Source organism: Pongo pygmaeus, chromosome 6, assembly GCF_028885625.2.
Source record: "Pongo pygmaeus isolate AG05252 chromosome 6, NHGRI_mPonPyg2-v2.0_pri, whole genome shotgun sequence".
Classification (NCBI taxonomy): Eukaryota; Metazoa; Chordata; class Mammalia; order Primates; family Hominidae; genus Pongo; species Pongo pygmaeus.
Genome location: NC_072379.2, coordinates 132,539,951 through 132,563,250, shown reverse-complemented (window position 1 = coordinate 132,563,250; position 23,300 = coordinate 132,539,951). Strand labels below are relative to the sequence as shown.

At 37.2% G+C, this 23,300-nt stretch overlaps 1 protein-coding gene across 4 annotated transcripts in view; it reads right to left on the bottom strand.

Annotated features, from left to right (window-relative positions):
- EXOC4 (exocyst complex component 4) overlaps nt 1-23,300 on the bottom strand; it is an 815,858-nt gene that overhangs the window by 437,796 nt on the left and 354,762 nt on the right. For all 4 annotated transcript variants that reach the window (XM_054494593.2, XM_063667851.1, XM_054494594.2 and 1 more), the window contains one exon: nt 1,460-1,556. In XM_054494593.2, coding sequence (XP_054350568.1) covers nt 1,460-1,556 — 97 coding nt within the window. The remainder of the gene's footprint in view (nt 1-1,459; nt 1,557-23,300) is intronic.

The following is a 23,300-nucleotide window of genomic DNA, read 5'->3' as shown; positions in this document are numbered from 1 at the left end:
TACAAATCTCTGCTGAAACAGACTTCTTAAAGGCAATAAAATTTCTTTAAACACTTTTTATTGTGTGAAAGTCAAGTTTTTGTTATTTAATTTACATATTTATGTTTTTGTATTTAAAATCAATTAAGGAAACTAATCCACTACGATTTAGAACACTGGTTATCTATATAAGAGGTTAGAATGTAATTAGTTCTAATGGTATCAATTTAGTAAGTCTCGGTTAATGAGAAGGTAGGATAATTGCAGTAATAAACTGTTTATGCTTGGAGAAAATATACATCATATTATATCTGGCCAATTCAACAGCATTTGTTTAACTGTTATTCTAAATGCCTCAAATATTATAGAAGTGATCTGAGAAAGGTAAGGTGATATTCTGAAGTACCTAACATTTAGTAAATCCAGGAGTTTCTGCTCTATTAGGCGAAAATGCCACAAATATATACTCTGGTTCTTTACAGAGAAAACATACAATTGATATTATATTAGATATCTGGATCCCAAGAGGTACATTTTAAAAATTGTGGTAAAAAAATACATAACATTAAATTTACCATCAACCTTTTTAAAATGTACCATACAGTAGTGTTAACTATGCGCACATGGTTATGTAACAGATCTCTAGAACTTTTTTATCATAAACTGAAACGTTTTATCTACCCAACAATTGCCCCTTTTTCCACTCTCATGAAGTACCTTTTTAAAAGTATTTAGGGTTTATATTTTTTTCTTTAATGGAGGCACCGTGGATTCTTATTTTCCTATAATCATGTTATCACAATGAACTGAGCATTAGAATAGATTTCACTCTAGTCATACCACGTTATCATTCAATACATAAAAACATACACTTGATGTACATGTCTTTCATTTTTTATAAATCATATTTCTTCAGAGGCCTGCCAGTTCTCAAAGGATATCTCAGGCATTGGTATAAATGAGAGGGACAGATTATGGGTTGTCAATTTTTTCCTGTAAAGGGCCAGAAAATAAGTATTTCAGGCTTTTGGGCCATATGAGTCCTGTCGCAATTAACAGTCTGCACTTGCAGCACAAAAGCAGCTATGGGCGATACATAAACAAATGAGCATGTCTGTGTGTCAATAAAAATGTATTTACAAATACATGTGCAGAGTAGATTTCTCCAGAAAGCATAGTTTCCAACTCCTGAGATAGATAAAAGAGAGAGAGGGAGTGAGGGAAGAGAAGAGGGCAGGAGAGGGACAGAGGTAGGGAGTGTGAAAAAAAGAAAATCAAATAAAAGTATTTACTCCTGAAAATAAGTAGCTACTCAGTGGGATTGAGATTATCTGTTTAACTTTAATAGTGAGGCTCTAAAAATGTAATAAATTTCTTTTATGACTTATTTCAGTGCTGACTCAACAACTGGCATTCAGCAGAGCAGCATAAATAATGAAAATATTGATCTTCAGTAAGTACATAATAGCACTTGACTTACCTTAGTAATGGGTGGAATATGACGGTAATATTTCTGGCTCCAGGTTTGCAGACAAATTTTGTTCCTCCACCTTCAATTAAGTTGTCATCAGGACCCCCTTTCAGAAGAAAGAAAAAAAACAGACTTAGCTCATTGAAACTTTTATAAATAAACAAACCTAGCATATCTAGATGAGTCCTATACTGTCATAATTAGGACCATCTTTGCAAACAGTAACCTTCGGTATGCGCAAAATTATTTTGAATGACTTCATCCGGTCTTCCTCACTTGAATAAACAATAGATTAGAATTTTCACTCTGGCAGGGCACGGTGGCTCACAGCTGTGTTCTGTGGTCCCACCACTCTGGGAGGCTGAGGAGGGTGGATCACTTGAGGCCAGGAGTTCGACATCAGCCTGGTCAATATGGTGAAACCCCGTCTCTATTAAAAAAAAAAAAAAAAATTAGCCGGGCGTGGTCGCATGTGCCTGTAGTCCCAGCTACTTGGGAGGTTGAGGCAGGAGAATTGCTTGAACCTGGGAGGTGGAGGCTGCAGTGAACCAAGATTGTGCCACTGCACTAAAGCCTGGGCTACAGAGCCAGACTCCGTCTCAAAACAAACGAACAAACAAAACAAAACAAAACAAAACAAAAAACAGCATTTTTACTCTGAGTAAGAATTTTTATTCTGAGTAAGAATTCTTACTGACTCACAGTAAGAATAAATGCTACATTTAAAGGAACAGTGCAAGGCTACAATTCAGTTAAGGTGAAAATTTTGATCTCTAATGACCAGTGTCCATCTTGGACAGTATGGCACATAAAGCTTTCAGAGAAAGGATGAAGTGCCTGCCATTCAAAGTTGCTGCACGTTGTAAACATTGGAGCAGAGATTCATATAAGCCCAGCTGACCACACTTTATCAAATCTAAGACCCCAAAGATGATAAGACACACTATTATTTTACGTGTCACTAAGAAAAAAAAAAAAGTCCTGCTATTTAGACTATATAATGCTTTCTTGGAATGTTTCCTTTTCCTTATTGAATAGCTCCTTTGGCTTTTTACATAAACAAATGGTTATCATAAACCTCTCAGGCATGTTCAATAAGGAAATATAAGAAAAATAAGTTTGTTAAGGTATTCTTAACACTAAATAATATTTGAAGTCTAGCTCTTCCGAATCACTCTGACTCAAAAGTTTTCAATGTCCTTGTTTTCTAAACATTGTCATCCAGTGTCACTAAGAGCGTGTGTTTCATAAAGGAGTGCTCCATGCTGCATCCTATATTTTATTCCACACTGCTGACATCCATCCTGCAAAGTTTAAAGTTGATGCTTTCTTGATGCTATCAGAAGGTTTAAACAGAAGGCTTTCCTATCCTGACCAGGACGCATACTCTTTCCTCAAATGGTCCTTAATTGCTTCATTAACGGAAACAATGAAGGGTCATGGTGCAAGGAGTAACCCAAGCTCACACACACTGCGTGGGTAACAATTCACCATGACTGGTTTCCAGTAGGCAGCCATTAAGATGCCACTGATTTCAGATACATCCTAATTTCAGAGAGTTTAGAATGTGAAAAGATGTATCACTTTGGATGTTCGGAAAAACACTCTACCCCCAATTATGTTTCTTGCCACTATAATGAAGTTCAACTAATGTAATCTCTGACCTCTCTCCACCTTTTACCCACTCCAGGGGAAGTGATATAACGCCTCTGACTGATAAAAATTGAAAAGAAAAGGCTGGGCATGCATGGCTTAGCAACTCCCATATTCTATTTTAGAAACTAGAATGCCTGAAGATAGTTAAGTGGTGTCTGGTGTAAGTTTAGCTATAAAGGCCCTGTTTTGTCAGAGAAGGCCTGAAGTGGGCCAACATCTTTTCTAAATGGGTGAGTAAATCTGTTTGTGATGTTCAGTTAGCAAGCTTTGTTTGATTTTCAAACTGGGTTATATCTTTCAATCTGGCATAAATCAATATAAAAGTGACATTTCACTTACTATCTACCTTACTTATTTCTCAGTAGTTTCAAAACCCCAGCAGGAAAGATGGCTACTATTTAGTGGGCTTCCTCAAAACCCTAGCAATCTACACTTACAACATTTGGTTTCCTTCTTCTAAATTAAACATTTTCTTTCTGAGTATAGTTCTTTGCATGTTACCAAACACAGCTAAATCTCCCTTGATTTGTTATCTATCTTAATGGTCTCTAGGCATCTTGGAAATCGACTGATAAAAACATGTGAAGCTTCAGAAATCCATACCCTGGATCATCAGGACTTCCCAGAGGCATCAGAGTCTAGACATTTGGATCAGTTCTTTCTACCAACTAATCAGAGCATACTTTTTCTTAAGAATAACAAAAAATACAATGGCATACTCAACACTTAATTAAAAATCATGGACTGTTTTTTCTCATTTAAAAAAAATCCATCTTGTACAATATTTGCATCAGAGATATGAACGTGCTGCTAAGTTTTGCTGAGTTAAGGAAAGCATGAAGACTGACACAAACACTACACTTTTAATAAAATCCTCCTTGAAAGGTCACATGGTACAGTTACAAAAATGATATATAAATACAACTTCTTTAACAACATATTTCCTTTTAAGATTATAAAATCTAGTCAGAATTGATTCATGAAGGAGATGTGTATAGAAGAAACCAGGATATATTCTACACTTCAGGAACAGATAAATAAGTTTACATAAAAATAATGTAATAATCGACTCAATATGAACATGTCTTTTGATAACCTTTATGAGATAGACTAGATGATTTCCAATGGTTTCTAAATATTCTGAAGTGCTACGATATTAGGTACTCAATAATTAAATTCAGACCTGACTAACCTGGCTCCAGTCAAATGAAAACCTTCATGTATAGCAAATGCGCTGTATGCATGCGCACCTCTATGCCTTAGCCACACTGCGCTACCATCTGGAGGTCCCTCTCCCCTCATACCATTTCTTTAGGTCCCACATCTATCCCCAAACTGTCAAATGCCCCTCTCTCAAAGTCCACAATTCCATTAACAGTGACTATGTATAAAATAACCCATATGAACCTTATTAACACAAGTCACTTCTGTTACTATGTGTTTTCTTCCTTATGTCACTTTTTCCCACCTGGAATGTAACTTCCTGGAAAGTGATTATACAAGAATACATTTGCTGAATGAAAGGAAAAAAGACCTAACTTGCTAAAATGTTACAGCAATTAGATGAGACAGTATGTGTGAAAGCCTAATAAATGTAAACTGTCAAAACCCGAATCAATGTAAGCAACTGTCAAAAATTAATACAGGTAAGCAAATCTCCCTGTATGGTCAAAACTGTACAGGGATTAGGTGTGCTTAATAAACATTTGTTGATTACCATATTACAGAGAACAAAGATAACAAAAGATAAGCTCCAATACCAAAAATAAAGCATCAGAGTCACTAGAAATGTCAGTGAGAGGAAGATTTGGCTGTGAAAATATAGGCACAATGACAGGGTATGAGATTAGAAACTAAATAGTACTTTCATTCGTTCTAAACCCCTGCTAGCTACAGAAGGATGATTACTGATTCACATAGTGCAGTTAAGCTAAATAAAAAGTAAAGTTCGGACAGAAATATGAAAAAAAAGACTCTCCTCCCTACCCCAACCCCTAACCAGAATTCCACCTACAGGAACCTCATATACTCTTCCAGTTTCATTACCAAGTGCCATCTATACTGAATTTGTCATGATTTCCTCTTGAAGATGAGAAGTCAAATGTTTGTTACTACATTACCAATAAACAGAGCCAACCCAATGAAAATATTCTTGAAAATAAAGCTGTCAGAAACAAAAGTAAAGGTCATAGCCAAAAATCATAAGGCCTGAGTCCCGACCCCCTGAAATCTACTTCAGCATTTCAGTATTATGAGTAAGAAACAAAACTCACTTTTCCTCACGTGCCTTCTCATGATCAAATAACCTGGGACCTACTGTCAGGAATCTTTTTTTCTTTTTTTCTTTTTTTTTTTTTGGAGATGGAGTCTTGCTCTGTTCCCCAGGCTGGTGTACACTGGTGAGATCTCAGTTCACTGCAACCTCCGCCTCCCAGGTTCAAGAGATTCTCCTGCCTCAGCCTCCTGAGTAGCTGGGATTACAGGCACGCATCAATATGCCTGGCTAATTTTTGTATTTTTAGTAGAGACAGGGTTTCACCATGTTGGCCAGGCTAGTCTCAAACTCCTGACCTCAAGTGATCCACCTGCCTCAGCCCCCCAAAGTGCTGGGATTACAGGTGTGAGCCACCGTGCCTGGCCAGGAGCCTTCGTAAGGAATATGTTGTTCAATCCTGGTTAGAGCACGACAGGTCAGAGCACTCCTTCCCTTCATTATATTTACAGTCTAATTGCAGCTGTGAGACGCCAGGTGATAGGCACCAGAGAAAATGTCGAATGATGATGGATGGCTGGAATGCAAGGGAAACTGACAACAGTATTATAAGTAGAATATACTATGCAAAAGGAGAAGAAAGGCCCCAGATATTTCCTATTTTTAACAATGAGGACAATGATTTGACACACTGTCCCAGACAGCTGGCAACAGGCAACAAGACCACCTGATAACTGCTGGAATGACAACATCTTAGTGTTCACAGGCTGGTTCCTTCTTTTAGAATTCATTTACTTTTAAGTAATAAGATTCCACATTTATTTATTCCTTGATTCTACCCAACTAGAGTTTAATGTGGTTTATAATACATATTGTCATATTAATAAAACACAAACAGAAACCAAAGCCTCAGAAAGAAATGGAAACAGGATTCTCACTGAAATGACTACGGAACAGAGGGAAGAATCAAAATGATCTTGTGTCAAACATCAGACCACTATTCATTATTAGCATAAGTGTGATAAAATTATTTAAATTCTCTGAGCCTCAGCCTTCCCATTTATAAAATAAGGATTGCAATAAACTCTTTCAAAGACTTGTGGTGATGTTTAAGGGAAGTAACGTAGATAAGGGCATTCAGTACAGTGTTCTGTGCCTAGTATGCTCTTCTCCTTTTCCATCAGAATTGCCAAACACAGAAGGATCTAACTGATTTCACAAACTAGGGAGAAAGAAAGTCCAAATTCAAAAAATGTTGTTCTTGTTACTTTAGGCAACACAATACTAGTCAATATCATTAATGAGACCAACTTTACAACAAATATGTAAAGCATGCTTGCCTTATTTTTGTGGAAATATTACTGTAGTGAAAGATTTAGAAATTTGCTGGGAACACTTAGCAGGACAGAAAGAAAAAAGGCTTTCTCTAGTCTTAATTTTCACTTTTTTTTAATTTATAAAAACATCAGATAGTGTTAGCCATCATTCCCCCTACTCTTTTTTTTTAAGAGATGAGGTAAGGCTTAGCGCGGTGGCTCACACCTGTAATCCCAGCACTTTGGGAGGTGGAGGTGGGCAGATTACCTGAGGTCAGGAGTTCAAGAGCAGCCTGGCCAACATGGTTAAACCCTGTCTGTACTAAAAATACAAAAATTAACCAGGCATGATGGTACATGCTTGTAATCCCAGCTACTCAGGAGGCTGAGGCAGGAGAATTGCTTGAGCCCGGGAGGCAGAGGTTGCAGTGAGCCGAGATCATACCACTGCACTCCAGCCTGGCCGACAGAGCGAGACTCTGTCTCAAAAAGAAAAGAAAAAAAAAGAGAGAGAGAGATGCATTCTCGCTCTGTTGCCCAGGCTGGAGTGCAGTGGTGTGATCACAGCTCACAGAGCCTCAACCTTCCAGGCTCAAGGGATCCTCCCACCTCAAGCTCCTGAGTAGCTGAGACTACAGGTGCACACCACCATACCTGGTTCATCTTTTATTTTTTGTAGAAACAGGGTCTCAATATGTTGCCCAGGATGGTCCTGAACTCCTAAACTCAAGCAATCCTCTCACCTTGGCCTCCCAAAGTAGTAGGGAGTGCCCAGCCCTACTCTTTATGTTTCAATTAATCAATATTAAATGTATAGATGTTGAAATTATAACCATCTTGTACCAAGTGCTCAAATGAAAATGGCATAAAATTGCTCAAGACTTTTTGAGCCACAGGAAGCCACATGCCCCATCTGACATTTTTAATGTGTCCTGATTTTTAAATCGGCCTTTTCACATAGAAAAGAACCACAGTGAAGGTGAATTCTTTTATAGCAAATATTTTGCTTCATAACTATTTTCTAAGGATTATGAAATAGTATACAGTATAATACATATGGAATTCCTGACTGCATCAATAAATGGGGTCTTTAATTGACTCTAAGAGCCAGCTGAATAGTTCAAGAGTTCCCTGAATTCACAGCTGTCACCCTGCCAGAGGGGTTCTTTTAGATTACATTCCTTAGCAAGTGCTTATTCTTAAAGCACATGTGATCATTATGGCTTAATGCTGTTGCTGCTCCTACCACCACCACTAAACTTGTCACAAAGGTAACCTTGTTACAAGTACATGACCTTGGGTTTGTTGCTATATCAAGAAGAAAACAAAGGTAAAATACTTATCCTTACCCTCAAATGATTTACTATCACAGCAAAGTCAAGTAAGTCAGAATTAGTGATGGTACTATATTACCCAAGGGTGAGCTGCTGCTGGACACAGGAAGAAAATCCAGGCAACAAGCCCCTTCCAGGAAAGAATTAGCTTTTGCACTCAACTCTTAGGTAGTGTGTCATTATTATTAATAACAACAATACTATTTTGTTCATAATTGTATTCTTTGTGCCTAAGATAGTTTCTACCGGGGAATAAGCACGCAGTACATATTTGTTGAATGAACATACGCACAAACAAAAAATGAGAAAGAAGGTCTTTTTTAGACCAAGTGAATTCTACCTACAAACCAACTAGGAGCAAATGGTAATTATGTTTTTACATAAAGTTTGCTCAGTGAGAAATCCATGTTTCAAGAAAGGGCTGAAAAAGTATAATGATTACAGTATTATTTATAAAAGATAATCTCCCAAATAGAAGTAAATTCATTATTTTCATCGTAAGACAAGTAAATGTCTTGCCAATATTGTGTTCAATTATATTTTATTCTTGTGTAGCTCTCGGGTTGTACTTTAGGTTAAGACAGATGCCAAGTTATTATCCTGGATATGTAGAAAAAAGGTAAAAGAAGGCAAAGGGGCTGATTCTGATTTACCAAACATCTACTAAGAAACTGGCACTGTGCTGAATCCTTTACATAAAAATACTCACTTCATCCTAATAATATTTCCTGTCATATTATTATCTACCATAGAGATGAAAAAATGGAGGCTCATGGCAGAGGATTAAGGGGCATGAAGTGTCTTGCTCAAGGTCACACATACAGTAGGTTCATTATTCAAACTGCAGTCTGTTTCTCCAAGAACAGTTTTTTCAACTATATATCCTACAATGTGCTTAATATCATTTTATGTTTCCAAGGAATTCGCAGGTTGAATAAAAGGAACCAGGTGACAGTAGTGCATGAAAAGTCTAAAACAGGGAGTACTGAACCCTGATATTGTGATGGAGTTTGATACACAAAATGTTTTCCATGGAATCAATGCTAAATAAAGCAGCTGGTTATTCAAGCCAAAACACAAAAAGCCTCACTATAAATGTAGGTGAAGCTTAAGAGAAACAATATATAGGTTATGTCCTATATATATAAATATAATGATCACGTATGCAATGTTTGGAGGGAAAACACATTTAGTGGTCCAACTGAAGCTAGAAATACTCTCCTCTCTAATACAGTCCCAGCAGCAAGAACTAGAACTCTACGTTTTCCTGTCTCTCCTGACTAGTAGCAGCTATGATGATACTTATCCCATCCTCACCTTCAAATTGCTGGTGAGAGCTCCCTGGATGTCAAAAACATGAGGGGAGGAACAAAAACCAAAAGTTTGCAACCTTCAAGAAAAGAACTGTGGAGAGTTTGCCTGTCATCCCAGAAACACTGACAGAAATCCACCTATTCTGTTTCTCCTTCAAAAGGAGAAAAAAAAATCGGCCAAGTGTGACGGCTCATGCCCTTAATTCCAGTGCTATGGGAGGCCGAGATAGGAGGATCACTTGAGGCCAGGAGTTACAGACCAGCCTGGGCAATGTAACAAGACCCTATCTCTACACAAAATTAAAAAATTAGCCCAGCATGGTGAGGTGCAACTGTAGTTCCAGGTACTTGGGAGGCTGAGGCAGGAAGATAGCTTGAGTCCAGGAGTGCAAGGTTGCAGTGAACCATGATTGCACCACTGCCCCCCAGCCTGCGCAACAGAGTGAGACCCTATCTTTATTGGATGGATGGATAGACAGACAGACAGACAGACAGACAAAAGAAAATAGTCAACAGACCTTTCTTGCTTCTGTTACTGTTACCACAGATCATTTCCACTTTCTAATCATCCGAGACCCAAACAATGTCTTGCAGTTTCCTCACTACACAGAAAAAAGCTATGGTTTGAATGTCCCCTTCAAAACTCACATTGAAATTTAATTGCCATGCAACAGTATCAAGAGGTAGGGCCTTAAAAAGGTGGCCATAAGGCTCCAGAGAAATGAAGGAAATAAGGGAAATTCCAAGGATCTCAACCCAGAGGAGAAAGGAAAGATCCTTTTCGTCCTCCCTAGAGTCACTCACAGGTATAGGCATAATGTCAAGAAAGAGAATCTAAATTTAGGAGTACCTAATGATGGATTATTGTGAGAAGGACATCTCTCATATGTTTTGAAGTAAAAAGAACAGCATGTCATGTGTATGTGCAGTACCTTACGTGTGTTGGAAACGTCCATCTCAGTAGACTGCTAGAATGGAAATAACTAATCGGAGTTTTGCTTCAAGTAAGACTCTCTCCTAGATTTTTGGCTAATGACCATAAAATAATTCTCATAAAGAAATAAAAATCATATTTTTTGTAGTTCAACAACTGAGTACATTCTAGCTCCTAAATAACAATGAATTCTACAATAATCTACTATTTATTTTGAGGTAGTCTCTTGGTTTAGAAAACAAAACAAGAGAAAAAAAGTAGCTTTCTCGATTACCTCCTTACAATAAATTAAAAGAGGAGTGGAAGGACAAGATAACAAGGGAAAAACAAAAATGAAGCAACAAATTTGAAGGTTAATAATAGCTCATCCTGAGCCATCAGTAAAATGTGTTCACCTGGAGCTCTTCCATGAGCATAAGTCAAAGGAGGATCCATTAGCAGCAGTGCCCAATGTTTCTATAATAGAGTCTGAAAATGGCATGTTCTAGGAAGAGCAAAATGTAAGATATGAGCCAATTACCAAAGGATACACAGTGACTCCATGCATATTTTTAAATGGTTGATCAACAAGGCACAAGGGAGTTTTAATTGACGACCAGTGAGGAGCATTCCTACCTTTGTGACATTATCCTACAACTCACTTTATTTTAAGGTTACTTTGGAAGATTGGAGTAATTCTTCTCTTTCCACTCTTTAACTGATTCTCCAGATTTAATTATCTTGAATCTATTAAATATGTTTTAGTGGCTATTTGAGTATATCTAGCTCAGAGATTCTCATGTGTGTGAGCCGGGGAACCCTACTTCTAATTACATTTCATCTTTTTTTCACTAAGCATAATGTTTTCAAGGTTCATCAGTGGTGCAGCAGAAATCAGTACTTCATTTCCTTTTATGGAAGAATAATATTCCAATGGATGTATACACCACATTTAATTTAACCATTTATCAGCAGATGAACATTTGGGCATCTCTACTGTTTGGATTGCATAATGCTGCTAGAAACATCCAGGTACAAGTTTTGTATGGATGTATGTTTCAATTCTCCTCAGTATATCTAGAACTGAAATTGCTAAGTCATATGGTAACTCTGTGTTAAACATCTTCAGAAACTGCCAGATTGCTTTTCAAAGAGGCTGGACCCTAATGCTAGGTTTTTTGTTTTTAAGTAACTAGTTGGTTAACAGAAAATGGCTGGGCCCGGTGGCTCACACCTGTAATTCCAGCACTTTGGGAGGCTGAGGTGGGTGGATCACTTGAGGCCAGGAGTTCAAAACCAGCCTGGCCAAGATGGTGAAACCTGGTCTCTATTAAAAATACAAAAAAATTAGCCAGGTGTGGTGATGCACGCTTGTGGTCCCAGCTACGTGGGAGGCTGAGGCACGAGAATTGCTTGAACTTGGGAAGTGGAAGTTGCAGTGAGCCAAGAACAGGCCACTGCACTCCAGCCTGGGTAACAGAGGGAGACTCTGTCTCAAAACAAAAAAACAACAACAACAAAAAACAAACAAAAACACACACACACAGAAAATGGGGAGACAGAGAAGGTAGGCAGCATGCAGAGAGAGAAAGTATTAATATTTTCTTCTCTAGGCTCTCTCACCTGGCTCTTGTAGGGGTGGTCTTGTGCATGTCAAAGAATCATTGAGAAGGCATTACCAGACATAACAGATGATGGCTAGAGCAGAAGCACTGGGGAACTGGGCCAACTAGGAAAGTATCTGTGCTATCTGCATTCTTTGAACTAAGTGTCTATTCTGTTTTATCCCTCACAATTAAAACAGACAATAGGGTTTCTCTTCTCACTCAAGTTTCAGATTGCAGAAGACTTTACTGTTTGCTCTGTAATTCCTGTAACAGCAAGAGTGATATGAAGGACAACAGAATGCCATGAAGTTCTCTAATCAGGTGAGCCCATCTCATTGCTGACCTAAAGCATATGGTTGGCTAGCTGAGAATCCTCTGATGACGGCTTACCAGTTGGGCAGTAGATTTATGATGTGAATAAGCCTCAAACTGAAAACATGTTGAGCCTATCAATCTTATTTTGTCTGTGAAAGGGTCCACAAAAGAGCTTAGGCCACTGGAAATGATTAGTGCTAGTTCATATAGAAGAAACAGTGTTGTTTAAATGCTGTCATTGTCTTCACGCACAGAGGTGTGCTTAAATCTAAGTACTCCCAAATTTGGAAAGAAATTAATTTGAAGGGATTGGCATAACAAGCATAACTCAAAATGACTAAGAAGTCGGAGAGATCGAGTGCTCTGTAAATACAAAATCAGAGTCAAAATACAGGTTGCAAAACATGGTGCCATTTAGCTTACTGATAGAGATAATCAGAGCTGGCATCTAAACAGAAACAGCATTATTTCATGACTCATTAGAAGCATCTGGATTACTGAGGCACAGGTGGCTTTAAATAACGTTACCAGCAAACCTATAGTTGCTGTTTAGGCTTAAATGGCAACAGTCAACTTTCCAAACACTCTAGGAAGCAATTTTTGTAATATTCTAATAAAATCAAAATCAGTCTTCCAAGCCAGCGAAATATGAGCCATGACAAGATCAATACTCAAAATTACAATTGCTAGAGGCATTTTTCCTGTTTTCACATAGAGAATGTTACATATTATGATATATAATATTACTTGTTGTACATTTACTATGTTCAATAAATAACAAAAATAATCATCATTTTATAGTCTATCCAGACTCAGACTATTTCCCAGATCTCCAAGGTAGAATACACTTTAAATTTTTGCTCTGATGGAGTACTATATTGATAACAAAAGGAAATACAGCACTCCTACATATCTACAATCAAAATAATGACACCAACCAATAGAAAAAAGGTAACTGTTCTATGTTTGAAGTACTGACCTCTGTCCTTCACTGAATTCAGTAAATTCAATGTCAACCACCCACCAAAGCAAAAAGTAGCGAATTTTTCCAATCTTATTTGCTCCACATTTGTCTAGCACACTTACATGTAAATCCAAAATTTTTATTTTCCATTTGATCAGTCTTGATTGTTATAAAGCACATGCACAAAGTGTTAACATTTTGAATACTATTTGATCTCAAAATTTCAGTTCTAGGAATTTACTCCCAATCTCAGTAAAAAATAATAGCATGGGTGAGATTAAGATTTGGCAACAAAGATGTTCCTCACAGAATGGTATATTGAACTTTAAAAAAAAAACTCTCAAAATGCAAAACAGAAACTAGATTAAATAAACATAAATATAGATATACACACACACATATATATAACTAGAATATTATGCAGCCATTAAAAATAAACACTGCAATAAAGCAAGAAAAAGATATAAAAGGCAGGAGTCATTAAGGTGAAAGGTTATTAATTAAAATCATATTACAAAATAAGCCTGTATCACGTGTCTGATAATTACATTATTGGAAGTCTTTGCTGATCTGGTTCTCCTTTCACCTCTACTGAATCCTGATTAACTTTATCCTGTGTATCATGTGTGTGTATGTTTGCATGTTTTATACTCTCATATTCCTTAGATCTTTACCTACAGCAATTCTTTAAGGCCCGGTTTGAAAGTAGGTCCTATCCCAAACATTAGCAACAGTTCTGCTGGTCCACTTAAGGGCACTACCAACCTGGAACTCATTTTGAACTCAATTCTCACTTTAAACTTTCCTCACACTACCTAGAGGATGTATATTTTGACAAGATATCTAGTAAAGAATTCTTTAGAGATTTTTTTCTCTCCTCAGCCTGTGTCAAGGTGACCAACTTTCTTTTAGTCTCTTATAGGAGGTGGGGTATTATGGGAAAGAGATGATATTTTTAGATGATCCATATGCTTTGTGTAGAAGATGGGGATGCTTCTGTCAGACTCCCCAGGTTGCACAGGTCCCGGGCTTTGTTCCTGTTCTCCTGTGCCATGCTAGTTTACTTGGGTTTGGTAAATGCCCTTAGGGTGAAAACTGGCTTTAGCAGTACTTTGTCTAATATCTCTCTGCAGTTCGTTTGTGTTATTTTGCTTACGTGAATCCTATCTTTCATCAAAGCAATTTAACACATTTTTGAATGTTTTATCTGGCATTTTTAGTTTTTTCATGAAATGATCAATGAAAATACTAGTTATGCTAGAGAGAGAAGTCTTCACGCAACCCTCTCTTTATGGAACAGTCTACAAATAACTTCACCTCACCATTCAGTTTTTCCAGTGCAAGTGTCTTTGGATTCTACTCAGATATACTATTACTGTTTTTATGGTTTTAGTCCATTTTCTTGTAATCCTAACTAAGGCAATCACTACAAACAATCCAAAAATAATATAGAGCAGAATACAGCTTTTGCCTTAAATGTTATCAGTTAACTTGATATAGTGAAATATAATGATATATAATACAATGCAATTTATAAATAACAAAATCAGATATTAGGAAAACAAAGTTCTCTGTCTAACTTTGACATAAAGTATACAGTGTTAAGTAAGCTACTTAACCTATCTGGGACTTCTATTTCTTGCCAATAAAATAAGGCAACCAGATGTGCTCATCTATGAAATTATAAAATTTCCTTTACAATATATTCTGTCCATTGGTTTTATTTACATTTTACTGATACTGCATAACATGGCATAGTAGCACCTTTTTCAAGTAGATAGTCCAATTATAATCATTGATATAGATGATAATTCTAGCAGATTCTAAATGAGAATGAACTGTATGTTTTGCTTTGGGATATTAGTAAAGCTTTAGGAATAAATAGCTGGTATCATTTGCAGCTGACAGTTTTACATGATCTAGTTATGATTATTTGATACTCTCTTTATTTTCTAAGAAGCATCTTAGATCCTGCCATGACTGTCACAAAAATTACCCAATGCAAAGGAAAAAAATGGGCAAAATTCATGACAGGTCTGTGCAATTTTAGTCTAAAAATTTTCTCAATTATTCACCTCAAAACAAGTATCCGAACTTTAAGCAAATCACTATAATCAATGGTTTTCAAAAGTATATTTCCTTCAGAACTGCTTTAATAGGGAAATACAATTATTTCATTTCATTCAATAACCCATACTTAGTAATCTATAATCAGCATCTTTGTGACTAGCAGTGAGTTCACGGTGAAATAAACATAAGCAATAGCCATAATCCATGACCTCATGAAGTTCACATTATGATGTATAAAAAGGGTATAAAAAAGAGCACACACAAAATTACAAGCAAAGCTATTACAAGATAAACCAAAGGAATAAAAAAGCCTTCCAACAAGACAAAACGATTGTTCTTGAGTTTGGAAACCAACTTATATATGCATAATAAAATCCAGGGAGAAACATAAGTTACCATTGTTTGGCAGAGAAAACCGGACACTGTTCCTCTACAAAATAGGCCAATATTAATAAGATAGGTAAACAGACTGGCAATGGTAACACATAATACAGAACTCCTTATTTTGGTATTCAATACATACTACATTTGACTGATCAAAAACAGTGACTCAATCACAGAACAAAGAAGCTACTTATCAACAGTTTCTAAACACATCACATAAAATTACTGCTACAATCTCTTCCTGGAAAAACACTTTTTCTTTGTATTTCTTTAAAGATTGGTGATTCTGCTTTTTAAATGTTGTTTTTCAAAAGTCTGAAATACAGATAAAGCTTTTATTAAAATGTACTTGTCGATTTAGCTGAGGAGAGAACAGAGACAGGTAGAGGTTACCAACAAAAAGGCTCTGATAATACTAGACAAAGCAACTTAAGCCTAAAAACTAATGGTCCATGGAACACAACTTCAGCGTAAACACTTTTTATCTAAATCGCCAAGCACCACTCCACCAATAGAGAACGCAGAAATTAAAACAAAAAGGCTGCTGACAGATTAAATTCAAATATAGCTAATCCTTGAACAAAGCAGGATAGGGTTGCTTCTCCCATTCCAGTCAAAAATCTCTATATAACTTCTGACTTCCTAAAAACTTAACTGTTAATAGCCTACTGTTGACCAGCAGCCTTACTGATGACATAAATAGAAAAATAAACACATATTTTGTATGTGTGTTATACTGTATTGTTATAATAAAGCTAGAGATAAGGAAATCATAAGGAAGAGAAAATTTTACTATTCGCTAAAAGTCAATCGTTATAAAAATAAATCACCCTCGTTTTCTTCATTTTGAGTAGATGCGGGGGGAGGAGGAGGAGGGAGAAGAGGAGGGGTTGGTCTTGCTGTCTCAGGAGTGGAAGAGACAGAAGAGGTGGAAGAGGTGGAGAAGGTAGAAGGGGAGGAAGGAGAGTCAGGCATACTCAGTGCAACTTTACAGATGCTTTTTCATTTCTCTAACAATGTTTCTACATGGTACCAATCCCAACTGTTTGCTTTAGTTTGAGTGACGATGTCATAGAAGGGTCCATGTCATAAAAGAAGTCAAATGCAGTCTTGGATAATCTGAACCCTTCTGCCAGATTATCTGATGTCAATTTGTTTTCTGGCAGTGCTTCTTCGAGATCTTCTTCCTCATCATCTGGCACTGTTTTAAAAGGACTCAACACCATCAAGTTGTCTTTTGTTAATTCCTCTGGTATGTTGTCTGCTAGCCCTTGAATTTCTCCAAGATCTGTATCTTGAAACCCTTCACAATCACCATCTTTTTTGTTTTGTTTTGTTTTGTTTTTTTACCATATGCACAATTCTTTCATGACTTGTTTGATCAGCTCTCTTGTAAATCCTCGAAAGCCATGCACAATATCTGAACACAGTTTTCTCCAACAAGAATTCACTTTGGGTTTGGTGGTTTCCATGGCATTTTCTATAACAATGCATCTTCAATGGTGTAATCCTTTCAGACTTTCATGATGTTCTCCCTGTCAGGATTCTCTTACATAAAACTGAGGATCCTTTTCATAGAGTATCATGTGCAATGAGCCTTAAAGGTCGTTATGATTCCCTGATTAGAGACATTCTGTTTGGGGGCAAGTAGACTATTTCTCCTTCAGTGTTGAACTTATGGAGTTCTGAGTGGCCAGGAGTATTGCACAATTAAAAGGCAGTCCCTTACTGATTCCTGACCTCAGGGACAAAGCATCAATGGAACCACCCCAGAAAAAGGTTCTTGTTATTCAAGATTTCTTACTGTACAAACAAAAGACTAGCAACTGCAGTTCATCTTTTCCCTTCCAAACTCGGTGGTTACAGATAAGGGCAGTCCCAATCATAAATCTGACTGCATTTGCACAAAAGAGTAGAGTTAGCCTATCTCTTCCTGCCTTAAATCCTGGTGTTTGCTTCTCCTAATAAACATCCTTTGTGGCATTTTTTCCTCCAGTGTAGGGCACTTTCATCTGCATTAAAAACCTGTTCAGGCCGACATCCTTTTTCCTCAATGGATTTCTTAATGATGTCTGGGAACTCATCTGCTGTCTACTGGTTGGCAGAAGCTGCTTCTCCTATTAACTTGACATTTTTTAGGCCAAACATCTTTCTTTATTTTATTTTATTTTATTATTATTATACTTTAAGTTTTAGGGTACATGTGCACAATGTGCAGGTTAGTTACATATGTATACATGTGCCATGCTGGTGTGCTGCACCCATTAACTCATCATTTAGCATTAGGTATATCTCCTAAAGCTATCCCTCCCCCCTCCCCCCCACCCCACAACAGTCCCCAGAGTGTGATGTTCCCCTTCCTGTGTCCATGTGTTCTCATTGTTCAATTCCCACCTATGAGTGAGAATATGCAGTGTTTGGTTTTTTGTTCTTGCGATAGTTTACTGAGAATGATGATTTCCAATTTCATCCATGTCCCTACAAAGGACATGAACTCATCATTTTTTATGGCTGCATAGTATTCCATGGTGTATATGTGCCACATTTTCTTAATCCAGTCTATCATTGTTGGACATTTGGGTTGGTTCCAAGTCTTTGCTATTGTGAATAGTGCTGCAGTAAACATACGTGTGCACGTGTCTTTATAGCAGCATGATTTATAGTCCTTTGGGTATATACCCAGTAATGGGATGGCTGGGTTAAATGCTATTTCTAGTTGTAGATCCCTGAGGAATCGCCACACTGACTTCCACAATGGTTGAACTAGTTTACAGTCCCACCAACAGTGTAAAAGTGTTCCTATTTCTCCACATCCTCTCCAGCACCTATTGTTTCCTGACTTTTTAATGATTCTAGATACCATCTAGATACCAGTTAGATACCATTCTAACTGGTGTGAGATGGTATCTCATTGTGGTTTTGATTTGCATTTCTCTGATGGCCAGTGATGGTGAGCATTTTTTCATGTGTTTTTTGGCTGCATAAATGTCTTCTTTTGAGAAGTGTCTGTTCATGTCCTTCACCCACTTTTTGATGGGGTTGTTTTTTTCTTGAAAATTTGTTTTTCATTGTAGATTCTGGATATTAGCCCTTTGTCAGATGAGTAGGTTGCGAAAATTTTCTCCCATTTTGTAGGTTGCCTGTTCACTCTGATGGTAGTTTCTTTTGCTGTGCAGAAGCTCTTGAGTTTAATTAGATCCCATTTGTCAATTTTGGCTTTTCTTGCCACTGTTTTTGGTGTTTTAGACATGAAGTCCTTGCCCATATGCCTATGTCCTGAATGGTAATGCCTAGGTTTTCTTCTAGGGTTTTTATGGTTTTAGGTCTAATGTTTAAGTCTTTAATCCATCTTGAATTAATTTTTGTATAAGGTGTAAGGAAGGGATCCAGTTTTAGCTTTCTACATATGGCTAGCCAGTTTTCCCAGCACCATTTATTAAATAGGGAATCCTTTCCCCATTGCTTGTTTTTCTCAGGTTTGTCAAAGATCAGATAGTTGTAGATATGCGGTGTTATTTCTGAGGGCTCTGTTCTGTTGCATTGATCTATATCTCTGTTTTGGTACCAGTACCATGCTGTTTTGGTTACTGTAGCTTTGTAGTATAGTTTGAACTCAGGTAGCGTGATGCCTCCAGCTTTGTTCTTTTGGCTTAGGATTGACTTGGTGATGCGGGCTCTTTTTTGGTTCCATATGAACTTTAAAGTAGTTTTTTCCAATTCTGTGAAGAAAGTCATTGGTAGCTTGATGGGGATGGCACTGAATCTATAAATTACCTTGGGAAGGATGGCCATTTTCATGATATTGATTCTTCCTACCCATGAGCATGGAATGTTCTTCCATTTCTTTGTATCCTCTTTTATTTCATTGAGCAGTGTGGTTCGTAGTTCTCCTTGAAGAGGTCCTTCACGTTCCTTGTAAGTTGGATTCCTAGGTATTTTATTCTCTTTGAAGCAATTGTGAATGGGAGTTCACTCATGATTTGGCTCTCTGTTTGTCTGTTATTGGTGTATAAGAATGCTTGTGATTTTTGTACATTGATTTTGTTCAAAAGCTAGCAGAAGGCAAGAAATAACTAAAATCAGAGCAGAACTGAAGGAAATAGAGACACAAAAAACCCTTCAAAAAATTAATGAATCCGGGAGCTGATTTTTTGAAAGGATCAACAAAATTGATAGACCGCTAGCAAGACTAATAAAGAGGAAAAGAGAGAAGAATCAAATAGACGCAATACAAAATGATAAAGGAGATATCACCACCAATCCCACAGAAATACAAACTACCATCAGAGAATACTACAAACATCTCTGCACAAATAAATTAGAAAATCTAGAAGAAATGGATAAATTCCTTGACACATACACCCTCCCAAGACTAAACCAGGAAGAAGTTGAATCTCTGAATAGACCAATAACAGGCTCTGAAATTGAGGCAATAATCAATAGCTTACCAACCAAAAAGAGTCCAGGACCAGATGGATTCACAGCCGAATTCTACCAGAGGTACAAGGAGGAACTGGTACCATTCCTTCTGAAACTATTCCAATCAATAGAAAAAGAGGGAATCCTCCCTAACTCATTTTATATAGCCAGCATCATCCTGATACCAAAGCCGGGCAGAGACACAGCCAAAAAAGAGAATTTTAGACCAATATCCTTGATGAACATCAATGCAAAAATCCTCAATAAAATACTGGCAAACCGAATCCAGCAGCACATCAAAAAGCTTATCCACCATGATCAAGTGGGCTTCATCCCTGGGATGCAAGGCTGGTTCAATATACGCAAATCAATAAATATAATCCAGCATATAAACAGAACCAAAGACAAAAACCACATGATTATCTCAATAGATGCAGAAAAGGCCTTTGACAAAATTCAACAACCCTTCATGCTAAAAGCTCTCAATAAATTAGGTATTGATGGGACGTATCTCAAAATAATAAGAGCTATCTATGACAAACCCACAGCCAATATCATACTGAATAGGCAAAAACTGGAACATTCCCTTTGAAAACTGGCACAAGATAGGGATGCCCTCTCTCACCACTCCTATTCAATATAGTGTTGGAAGTTCTGGCCAGGGCAATTAGGCAGAAGAAGGAAATAAAGGGTATTCAATTAGGAAAAGAGGAAGTCAAATTGTCCCTGTTTGCAGATGACATGATTGTATATCTAGAAAACCCCATTGTCTCAGCCCAAAATCTCCTTAAGCTGATAAGCAACTTCAGCAAGGCTAAACTTCTTTCTAAAATTATCAAACCATCCTTTGCATCCTTTTAATTTGCATTAAATTCTCCAGCTTTACTTCACCTTCCTTTCGCCTTAAGTTACCATATAATGACTTCTCTATATCTAGAATCATATTAGAATCTATAGGTATGCCTTTCTTATAGCAGTCCTACACCCACATAAAAGCTGTATTTTCAATACCAGATAAAAAGGTATTTTGTGAAAAGAACAAGGTTTTCATGCCTACTGATGCAGCTTCAGTGACAGCTCCACAAATTTCCTTTTCTTTTACAATAGCCCTTACACTGAATTCATTTATCTTGATATGGCAAGAAACCACAGCTGCAGACCTCAATCTATAGTACATATCAAGCAATTCAACACCTTTGTTTTTTTTTTGTAATGTCATGACTTTCCCCTGCTTCTTGGGAGCACTTACAGTGTGACTAATGGTGTTTTGTATGGGTTCCATGGAGTTATTCAAAGCTTACAGTATTGCACTAAACATGATGGACAATATGTGAGAACTGCCAAAGATCACTTCTCACTGCCGTATGAAATTTACTGGAGAGATGGACTGCTCACAGGGAGATGATTAGTATTACACAGCAGTTTAAGCAAATAATCGCAACGCTTGAGCTCACAGTATCAGCAATAGGAGGTGACTACGAAATTACTGCAATAGTACAGTATGCACTGTAGTTAATTTTATGCAGTTATGATTTAACACTGCATCTTCATGTTTCTTTACATTTCTTTCTACTGTGAATGGCACCATGTATGGTCTGCATTTGTGTAAAAGTTCTGATATATTTTAAATTTTATAATAGAGTCATATATTTTCTAAGAAATGATAAAAATAGACTAATATCAACATATAGTTTGTGCATTCATGACATATCTAACTTTTTCTTAATTTTTCTGATATTTCTAGACTACATATTTTGTCTCTTGAGTTTTTTCAAACTATAGGTGATCTCCAAACATTTGTTCAATATATTTATTTTTTTAAATCCACACATAAATGGACCTACACAGTTCAAACCCATGTTGTTTTGGGCCAACTACACATCCAAAAAGTATTTATGAAGTACCAGTCATGTACAGGTACAGTACAAGGTCCTGGTGATGGTAAGAACAACCACCTTTAGTTGTTCATGTCTAAAACTTTGGAGTCATCTTCACTCTTGTATTTTGTCTACCTCTCATCCAGTCCATCAGTAAATCCTTTCCATTTTGTCATCAAAACATAAAGAATCCCAGTGCCTCTCACCACCCTCACTGCTACTACCTTCCAAGTCACCACCATCTGCCTCCTGCATTACTGGCCTCCTAATTGGTCTCTCTTCATCCATCCTTGTCCCCTGTAGGTGGATTGTCATACATGCCAGAGTGATACTGTTAAAATACAAGCCTAACCCAGTTACTCTTCTCTCCAGAATGCTCCAAAGGCTTCACATCTCATTTGAAGTAAAAGCCAAACTCCTTAAAATGACCTGTAAGACCGGTGTTCATCTTGTTCCCTCTGCTGTCAACACTCTTTCCCCAGAACTGCAGACCTCACTCCCTTACCTTCTCAGGTCTTTACGCAACTACCTCCTTCTCAGTAAGCCCTTCCTTGGCATATGAGGTAAGAGTAAAATCCAATATAAATAAGATCATTTAAACATTAAATCTAGTCAGCAGAAAATGTATACTTCTATATACCAGCAAGTAAGAGTAAGTTCCAGAAATCTGCCCATGAAGATATAATTGTGAGAGAGATTACCAGGGAATGCCCACTAAATGCCCACTAAAAGGAAACATTTGCACAAGCTCACAACTCACATAAAAATTGAAACCATATATATATAAATGTCTGAGTCAGTTTTTTCCTCCTAATAATCTATCCTAAGTGTTTTCCCATGTCATTAAATATTCTTAAGAACACGAATACTAAAGATTACAAACACTGTAGGGAAGCACCAAACATTCACCCTTCAACAGTTGTTATTAAACAGCTTGCTGCATACCAGGCACTATGGTAGGTGTGACATGGTCCCTGCCCTCATGGAGTTGACCATATTGTAAATGAGATTATTTTCATGTAGTAAATGATATTCAGCAATAGTGCAAATAAATATGTAATTACAAATTGTCTTCTGTGTTATGAAAGATTAGAAGAGAATGGCAGGAGAGACCCTAATATCTCTATAGTATTTAACAATAATCTCTAAAATATCTATTAGGGGCTAATTTACATCAAGGCCAGGGAAACCCCTTTCAGGCTTCATTTCATGGAAATGACACACAGAGACCTGAAGAATGGGTAGGAGTTAGTCTGTAAAGAATAGAGGAAGGTGTGTTCTGGGCAGAGGAAGAGCATATGTGAAGGCCCTGGGCACACTCAAGGCACTGAAAAAAGTTGAGTGCAGAAGACTAGGGATGAAGGAGAATGAATGAAGAAGGGAGGTAGGTAGACCAGATCAACAGGGTGTGGTAGGTCCTATGAAGGAAAAGACATTTTTTATCCTAAGTACAATGAAAAGCTATTAAAG